The 9,775-nt window shown below is 43.2% G+C and overlaps 2 protein-coding genes across 2 annotated transcripts in view; both read right to left on the bottom strand.

The window, feature by feature from the left end:
• Positions 1-224: 224 nt before the first annotated feature.
• kdelr2a (KDEL endoplasmic reticulum protein retention receptor 2a) lies at positions 225-7,194 on the bottom strand. Its single transcript, XM_008286575.1, has 5 exons — positions 6,930-7,194; positions 4,401-4,501; positions 4,143-4,301; positions 3,777-4,029; positions 225-1,530 (listed from the first exon to the last, which is right to left on the bottom strand). Exons 1-5 carry the CDS (start codon positions 7,018-7,020, stop codon positions 1,496-1,498), a joined length of 639 nt encoding a protein of 212 aa, XP_008284797.1. The 5' UTR covers positions 7,021-7,194; the 3' UTR covers positions 225-1,495.
• Positions 7,195-7,665: 471 nt separating this feature from the next.
• Positions 7,666-9,775, bottom strand: part of LOC103360705 (tripartite motif-containing protein 58-like) — a 6,006-nt gene continuing 3,896 nt past the window's right edge. Inside the window, exons 2-3 of the mRNA XM_008286573.1 lie at positions 8,021-8,256; positions 7,666-7,900 (exon numbers count right to left, since the gene is read on the bottom strand). Coding sequence (XP_008284795.1) covers positions 7,815-7,900; positions 8,021-8,256 — 322 coding nt within the window. The 3' untranslated portion in view covers positions 7,666-7,814. The remainder of the gene's footprint in view (positions 7,901-8,020; positions 8,257-9,775) is intronic.

The raw sequence follows: 9,775 nt of genomic DNA, 5'->3' as shown, positions 1-9,775 counted from the left end.
AGTCTGACTTAATGTCGGGCAGTGAGAAAGAAAAGAAGGTTTTTTGTCTTTATGCGTAAACGTCTGGTGTCTGCTGTAGACGCTGAAGAGCAACATCAGCGGTTACATGTAAACGCTGCGTTCCTAAAATGATCCGTGCTATGTTTTAGAACATTTCACCGTTTCCATCCAACAAAACAATCAGTCAGCAAGTCCCTTCAGGAATCAGACAGCAACACTGGAGGGTGATTCTCATAAAATCTTTAATGGAGGTGATATCATGCAAAAAAAAAAAAAAAAAGACATAAAAATTTGAAATAATACTTTAGGAATGGCTGCTTTGAGTTGAGAAGTTGACAAGAGGCCTTTAATAGAAATGCACCCAGTGAACACCACCACCACCCATAGCATGTGATGAACTCTCCAGACAGTCAGTCCTGGAGGACGCTCAGGTCGAATATAGAAACAGTTCTTATCCCACAAACGTTGTTGTTCACTCATTCATTATTGCTTTATCCTCATTTTAAATCGCCTCACCCTCAACCGACGAGTCGCGGCCGGAAGGTGAGTCTGGTGCTGTGGTGCAGAAACAGTTGTTGTGCTCTATCGACATCCAAAATGTGATCTATTTTAAATCTATATTAAAGCTGTAGAAGGGTAGGGAGGTTAGTAAACGCATCTTAAACTTAACTCCAAATCAGATCATAAGATAGCCACCATGTGAGAAAACAGACACCCGTGACAAAGTGATTGCTGGCATTCATTTCTTCCGTGAAATGGTAAGATCACACTTCAAATCCTCTTCTGTTTACAAAAAGAGTCTGAACTTTTAGACGACTAACTTGTTAAAATGTTGACTTTTTTTTTTACGGTTTTTTTTTTTTTTTAGAAAGCAGCATCACAAAATGACGAGCGTGTCGGTGTGAAACTCTTTTTGGCCTCTTTAAAACGTTTTAAGACAGGGTACACGTGTTACAGTATATGCATACAATTACCGAGACAAAACAATGCAAAAGTTAAAAGATGAAAAAACAAATACGGTGAGAAACTGACATAATCTTCATCAGGCACTCGGATACATTACTCTTTATCGCGCTCTTTAATAAGACTGTACATTTTTGTGCATTTCGATACCAAGTCAAACAAGGTACTTCTCATTATTGATGCTATTTGTAACATTATAAAAAAATTTAAAAATGAAAAAAATATAAGCGTATGCACCTCACGTTTAAAAAAAAAAAACAAAACACAAAAGGCCTTTTCTCCTATTTGAACGGCGATGAAAAAAAAAGCTTAAGGCAAGATGCTGAACACAGAAATCCAAAGGTTGATCTGGGATGATCTTTGTTCAGCTCTGGTGTTTGTTGGCATTTACCAGTTCCATCATCAAGACTAGTGTTTTTCCCCAATAGTTGGCTCTCTGGCTCAGGCATCCATCCGTTGCTATAGGTAACGAGATTCCACGATGTCATCTCCACACCCCCTGAGTCTGCTGGGAGTCGCCTGCTGGATGTTTCTACGCCGGCAGGCTCAGCTTCTTGCCTTTCAACACTGAGGGCAGAAAAAGTAACGGGTTAAAAAAAAACAAAAAAAAACCTTGTTTCCTTTTTCTAAATTCAGGGATGTCGAAATCCATCACTGCTCATACTATAGTTTGTTCCCCATTTTGTAGAGAGAGCTGCTCAAATGTTCAATCAGGACGGTTACACCCTCCAACACTCTCAAAGTATCCCACAATGCACTGTGAAAGGTCGCGTCGCTAACCAGCAATACGCAGCATCATGCATCGAGGGAGAACGGCAGACGGACGAGGAGGACCGGCGCCATTTCCACAGACGTATTTTATCACATTAAGACGTATCTCCACGGAATATATCTTCTTCATATATGTGTAGTTTGTTGAAATGACAACAGGCAGATCCACGAGTTACGGCGCAAAAACATTAACAATAAAACAACAACGCCTGTTGAGCGACGCATCATAACGCAAAGTTAGTTTTATTTACTGATTTTGGCGAACACGCTTAGTACAATGTGAATTTATCACAAAAGTGCCGGTCGGTTGTCCCGATACGTTTTAACTGAGCGACAGCAGTGAAGCAGTTAATAACACCGAGACCGGACCAGAGTCAGAAAGAGCCGAGGAGCTTCACACGTGGTTCATCTCATAGAAGTCACAGACGAGCTCCCAGCTCTTCCCAGCTAACCAGTTCCAGAAAACTAAGGCGCCCTTATAAACTTAACCAGAAACTGGAAGCTCCTTGTGTGACGCATTTTCATGGTGTAGAAGCGACACAGGGAAGTGTTGTTACTCGAGTTTTAAAGCCGTAAATTGAATTAGACAAGCATGTTTGTGACGTTTACTCCTAAACTGCTGCTTCCTCTCGCTTGCTTGTGCTTTCTCTACTTCTTACACTAATGATAATAATAATAATCAGAATGATCAGAATGCTCTTGGAAAACCTGCTGTCGTGGGAACAGACTACAAGTAAAAGCCACCAATGACGTTCAGGAGACAAATGTAAAGACGTCCAGTGAAAATCTCCCTTTGTTTGTTTTTATATGCTGGAAGACATACCATGAGCCAAATAAGTCATCGACCCCATGAAGAAACATTTCTGCCTTAAAACTGCAGCGTACCGACTAGTCTGTCTGAAAAACACCGACTTCTAGGGTTCTGTACAAAACAAACCTCAAGAACCAATCGCGTCTACGTGCCACGAATCAGTTTCTCAGCCGGACATGAACGGCTGAATTCCTACTTTTAAGCGGAGTCACAGGTGAGCTGACGTGCTCGGGCTGCAGCGAGATGGGAGGCTTGGATGGGAACGTGAGACTTTATAGATCTGCACATTCCAGAGGAAACTACGATGTAGTTACAGCTCGGCCATTTTAAGGAAGGAACGGGATGTTTGTCATTTCAAAAAAAGCTCTAAATACGCCACATTTGTACACAGAGAGGAGTTTCAAGGCGTTCAATCGATTACCAGAAAGGCGCTTTGGAAAAAAACACCAACTATATTGGAAGTACTTCCTGTTGTAACATATCTGAGGCAAGACGTTAAAAAAGCTTCCAAACATCTGTGTAGAAACCTAAAGGTCATGTGACAGATGTGATGTTTGTCTGCCATCCTGCCGTTTCAAACATTATACGAGCCCCATTAGTCGCAGTTTTGGCAACACTCTGATGTGACTAAGGAGTTCAGTCGCTGGTGAGCGAGAGATTTCTTGTGACTGAGAGAGATGACGCAAACTAAGAGAAGCAGCTGCTGGTAAAAACCACCAGATCAACTGTGCATTTAGAAACGTGGCCTTTTCAGCACAACATTTCCTTTATGTGTTTCCTGGGAGAGTGAAGCTGCTAAATTACAGTGCAGAGACAGTGATAACATCAGGAAATGCATTTTTTCCTTAAAAGACTGTAACTTCACCCAGAATAAATCCGATTACTGAAACCTCATATTAGCTTAGGTTGAACTTCAGTGTGAGCTTCAGGGAAACGTGGATTTTGTCACGTAGCTTCTGCACCAACACTATTCTGGGAAGGGACGAATTCAGGGCCAGTGTGGATAGAAGGAACGACTACATCAAGCCATAACTTAATAAGCTTTTAACTTCATCTGTAAGCATGTGAGCGCTGCATAAAGAGACATTTAGAAATTCTGAACCCATCTTTAAACACTTCTGTGTCTTTCCTGATAGTTATTCTCTTATTTCCTCGAGTCCATCTGATCTAACGTCTTTCTAATTTGGTGCTGATTAGACAACTATTAAACACCACAATGGATGATACCCACCTTTGGTGACATAAAGGTAGAAGAAGTCACAGTAGAGGACAGTCTGGACCACGCCGGCCACAATGGCGATCATGTCAAAGAAGCCCTCAAAGTAGAAACGCCAGATCCAGTTGAAGAGATAGAGGGCACGGTACAGGCCCAGGCAGAACAGGTAGTGGGTGGTGATCGTCTCAGCCTCACCCGTCTTGCTGATCATGAAGAGCTGGGGCAGAATCGCCACCGACTCCAGGTAGATGGAGAACGTCCAAAGGATCTGAAGGCAGAGAAGTTCAACTTAGATGTTCAAGAATACGAACGTTTATCATTTTAGAGATTAGTTCAAGAAATATGTCACCCTTTGGCCACAACACAGGAGCCTAAACCCACCTCTAGGAAAGAGAAGTCGTGGTTGATGAGAACAGCGAGACCTCCGACAGGAACAACCAGGAACTCCACTCTGAAGCTGTCGTGGTTTCCGTCGTAGGTGGCCCTGAACTTCATGTAGATCAGATAGACCGTGGCATACGAGCAGCCGATGTAGATCACCTGGTGAAAAACAGAACAGCTCGTCACTGAAGGTGCAGGGAGGAAGGCGTGGCCCGTGTGAAGGGCTGCTGCTCAGGCTGAGGTGTGACCGTGTCTTACCTTCATGCATGTGTTGTACAGGGAGATGAAGGAGGTGAGCAGGTCCAAGTAGCGAGTGGTGAACACTAGCGCAAACAGAATCTGGCTCTTCCCAGAGATACCTTTAATAAAAATATCAAGCATTTAGGGTGATGTCCTCCAACACCATCAGTAACTTCAGAACAACTTCACAGGCAGCCTGAAGACAACCTGAGCCATGATTTTCCTTATTAAACAGTGACATCTACTGGAAACACAATCAAACATCTCAGCCCTTTTGGCCTTATTTCTCAGCCATAAATAACGAAACGGTATGTCCAATATAACACAGTCCTACTTTTTACAGTCACTTTGGTGAAAACGCAAAAACTATATGAGCGCAAAGGGAACAAAAGCACAGATCTGTGTCCTTACATTACCTCAGAGGAACATCAGGATGATAAGAAGTGTGCCCATGATTACATATCTGCCCCGATACCAGTGAGCAGTCTCTAATACCATTTCAGTTTCAAGGACAGTCACAGACAGAGACTGACGTCGCCACACAGCTTAACCACAGACAAACGTTGTGCTTTTCACCTTGTAAATAAGCTTTGTGGTGCTGTGGTCAGCTTGGCTCTACATTTAAACCTGGTGGCATTTTTCTCTCAACACTTTATCTATATTCACGTCATTGATGGGTTTCTGCCTCGTTCTGCAGGTTTTGAAATTCTGAACAGATTAAATGGAGCCTCTAAATTGCTCATAGTTGTGACTATATGAGAGATAAATGGTTGCCTAACTGTATGTGTCAGCCCCATGACAGCCTGACAAACGACTACAGAATCCTCGATGCCCTCTACTGAGTTTGAGAATTGATTTTGAAATTTACTGCTTGTTTTTAAAGTCTTGAATTGACGCCTGCTTATATCTGTGACCTGCTACCTCCCTATGAGCCTTATCTTTTCCTGAGATTCTCCAGACAGGCCTTATTAACAGTTCCAAAGTCTCAAATTGTCACTAAAGGTGACCGAGCGTTTGCTGTCCATGCCCCTCAGCTGTAGAACTTCCTACCTGGAGCTCTCAGTACGCTCTTCCAAATCACTTCTCACGGTTCACTTTTCTCATATCGCTTATTCTTAACTGTTGGTATTCATTGTAGCCATTTCATTTTTTTTTTTTAATCTTCTAATATTTAATGTCTACTTGTAATTGTTGTTCTCATTGTAAGGCACTTTGTGTGTTGTGGTTTTGAAAGGTGCGACAGAAATAAAGGTATTATTAAACGCTTTCTGCATCTTCACTTGTCATCCCTCTAACGCTGACGAGTGAAGCGTATCTCAGACATCTTCAGTGTGAGTGTAATCCAGCTTTAGGGAACTGAGTATTGGTATTTTTCCAACTGTTATTCCCTTTGCTCTGAGTATATATACAACAATGTCTGTCCATCCTGGAAAAAGGATCAATCCCGCTTTCATTTATTTGTTTTTATGTAAATGTTCAAAAGTGATTCAGGGCTTTCTGAATCACAGATCTGAGGCCGGAGGATGTTATATGTTGTACAGGTTTTAAAGTACCTAAAGGCAAATTGAAGGTTTGTAATTTTAAGCCTGTATAAATAAAACTGACTTGACACACAAATGTGATCCTACGAAACACTACTACTTCACCTGCTTTAACTTTGTGCCTAAACAAATTTACACTGAGTTAATATCTCACCATTTTCACCAAAAATTAAACAATATTTTTTTAGCTGTTACCTAACAAATAAGCATTTAACTTTGAACCTACACTCAACCTGCAGCTTTTCGGCCAATCACAACACTGTAGGACCCAGGTAGGACCCAAACGTGAGCCCTGTTGTCTCGAGTCCAGATAACAGATCCTCATTTTCTATGTTCACACTTCACTATTAATACATAGCACATGTTCAGAAGAGTTTCGAAAGTCAAACATGATCAAAAATCTCGCGAAATAAACTCTTTCAGCAGGTTAGCTACTTCCGTAGCGTCTTCCAAAACGCCACGTCAGAAGCCAGACCAAAAAAGTCGAGCCCCAAACACCCAATGAACAGAGCAGGAGTGAATGGATGTGTGATGTGTGGAGAAGGCTACAAAACCGGGAGACACTGCGGCAAATGATGCAAAACCAACCTGTTAAATGTAGTATTTGTTTCTGCCTAACAGCAGGAAGCTAACTGACCTCAGTCCTTCTATCCAGTTTACATCTAGCTAACATAGTAACTCTCGTTTGCAACCCCTTTAAAGATCGATTTGGACATTATCGCCGCTAACTTTAATATTTCACAACGCATTTCCAGTAAATATAACAGCAACCTGGATTCCATTCAAACAGTTTCGAGTTGACTGTCGCCAGTTAGCTCATTGGCTGCTATTAGCCACAGGCTCAAATGAATGAGTAGGAAACGCTAGCATGTGTAGCTAGCTAGCTTAGAGCTTGCTGTGGAGGCACAGGCACAGCTGAAATGTATAAAATTAACCACAGGCAAAGTTAGCTCACTAACATGAGTAAAAACAGCACCGCTGCATGCGCAATAAACCCCCAGCTCACCTGCACACGACCTGCTTTTCCATATTTTGAGCAACAGGATGATGATAGCAGCCAGATGAGAGAGGTCTCCTGTCAGTCTGAAGATGTTCATGGCTGCAGAGCGAAGAGGCAGACTCGGCGGGGAAGATAGCGCAGAAGTCCCGAATCAGTCTCAAACACACGGGTCACACTTTGTGCAGCGCTGCGTGGAGGTTTGTGTCGCTCAACTTGCGGGTTCACCGGGCTGCGGGACGCACAGGGTTGAAAATATGGCGAACGTGCAGGTCGACGTGGAAGGGGGCGTGGTGAAACATACAGACGCGTTTTGATTGGACGAAAGTGTGACTGACAGCACGAGAAGACCCGCCCACAAGGAGCAGAACGGATAGAAAGCGAAAATGAAAATTTTATACAGTTTAATTTATATAAAGTCTATGTTTGGGTCCATGTACTGTAAATAAAGATTTACAGTTTTATACAATTTAATTTATATAAAGTTTATATTTGGAACTGTATTCTGTAAATAAAGATTTACAGTTTTATACATTCTAATTTATATAAAGTCTATGGGTTGGATTATAGACTGTAAATAAAGATTTGCAGTTTCATATAAAGTTTATGTTTGGGACCATTTACAGTATATAAAGATTTACTTGATCTAAAGTGTATGGTTGAGACAATAGACTGTATAAAAAGATTTACAGCTTTAAACACTTTAATTTATATACAGTCATGTGGGAAACAATGGATTGTATGCTTTCATCCAGACCGTCTAAGATGAACAAAAGTTTACAGACAGCCAGCTCCTCTGCTGTCACCTTCTGTAATGCTGGATGGAACACATGGAGCAGCGTCAGAAGACTGTGCTGCTCATCTCTGATCAAGTTCAGCTCCCTGAACGGAAGCTCAACCACCACACTGACGTCCTGGTTTTCTCGGCCCTCTGCCCAGTCCAGACTGAACTTCCTGCAGAACCTCCTGCAGACCAGCATCTGCTCACAGACCAGAGAAACAATCAGAACAAACACAAACATCTTTCATGTCTGGACAACACAACACAACAACAAATGCAATTTTCACACATCAGTCCATCAGCACATGTTCAGTCTTACTTTGTACACAGCTGCTCTGACCGGCTGTCTGCAGTCCAGCTCTGGTTCTGGATCTTTCTCCACACTGGGGACAGGAGGAGTGTCCTGATGGAGCAGACTGGTCCCAGTATGAGGTGATGCAGCGTCTGCAGAACCAGTGTCCACAGCTGCTGGAGACTGGATCCTTCAGGACGTCCTGACACAAAGCACAGCAGGACGGCTGCTCCTCCTCAGAACCTCTCCTCCTCTTCATCACTCTGTCAACACATTTATTCATCACTGAGCTCATCTGGAGAAAAACATCCACATTTGACGACCCAGTGCAGAAGCTCAGATGGTCCCAGAGAACAGTAGAAGTGAGGCTGCTGTTCTGTCTGAATTCAGTCTGGAATAAAAACGCTGCTTCCTTTTATTATCAACTCAGTGAATTCTTTTCCTGTCAGCCGTCTGATTAAACTCTGACTGATCTGCCTGCTCCTCCACATCCAAAGGAGCCAGCTGAGGTGGCTCGGGCATCTTTTCCAGATGCCTCCTGGACGTCTCCCTGGAGAGGTGTTCCGGGCGCGTCCCACTGGGAGGAGGCCTCAGGGAAGACCCAGGACACGCTGGAGAGATTATGTCTCCCGACTGTCCTGGGAATGCCTTGGGGTCCCCCTGGAAGAGCTGGAGGAGGTGTGTGCGGATCGGGAAGTCTGGGCGGCTTTGCTAAGGCTGCTGCCTCCACGACCCGACTCCGGATAAGCAGAAGAAGATGGATGGATGGATGGATGGATGGATGGATGGATGGATGGATGGATGGATGATCTGCCTGCAGGCTGCTGGTCACATTCTTTCACACTCTGAACATATTCATAATATAAAGCTAAGGACCACATATAGAACTTCCTTCATCCTAAAACCATCATCTTCCATCAGCTCAGTTTACAGNAAAAGATTTAGGTTGTACAATAGATGATGATGATGAATGGCATTCAATTCTTTCAAATAATGGGTCATACATTAGAGAAGCCAGGGTAAATTTATTCAATACAAAATTCTCAATAGATATTATTTTACTCCCTCCAGACTGTAAATTAACAAAAGTTTGTGTGAAACAACCAAATGTCTACAATTCCACTTAATTTGTCCCAAATGGCTCAAGATTTGTGTAACCTGATAAAAATATGTCCAAAATGAAAAACAAAATGTGTGGAAATACTCAAATAATTCAGAAAGTGTTGCTTTACAGATTTCCTTGTTCAGTTGCAAATAAAGTTTAATGAGCTTACAGTGCTCTCTTCAGCACAGGTGGAGGCAGGTGGAGGCAGGTGGAGGCAGGCTTCATCCAGCGCTGACTGCTGATGCACATCAGGTGTGGAGGAGAGTGACTGAGAGCTCTCCCATCCGGAAACCCTGCCCAGCCTGAAAACACAAGAAACAACAACACGTACCCAGATCACAGCACGGTCCCTCTCCTTCAGGTTGTTGAGGACTCTCTGGATGATTTCTGGACGGTTCTGTGTCCGACCCAGCAGGTCTCCTAAGACTCTGTGGTTGGACTCCACAGAGAGGCCATGAAGGAAGTGAGCCAGCAGGTCCAGGTGACCGTTTCTACTTCTGAGGGATTTCTCCATGACTCTGATCAGGAAGACATCCAGTGATGAGTTGATGTAGTCGAGGTAGTTGATGTCATCTTCTCCCAGGAACTTCTCCAGCACCTCAGTGCTCCTGGTGGTGTGACAGTGGAACATGTAGACTGCAGCCAGAAACTCCTGAATGCTCAGATGGACAAAGCAG

Source organism: Stegastes partitus, unplaced genomic scaffold (genome assembly GCF_000690725.1).
Source record: "Stegastes partitus isolate 25-593 unplaced genomic scaffold, Stegastes_partitus-1.0.2 Scaffold459, whole genome shotgun sequence".
NCBI classification, from domain to species: Eukaryota; Metazoa; Chordata; class Actinopteri; family Pomacentridae; genus Stegastes; species Stegastes partitus.
The sequence above is the reverse complement of the archived record's forward strand: the minus strand, read 5'-3'. Positions and strand labels throughout refer to the sequence as shown.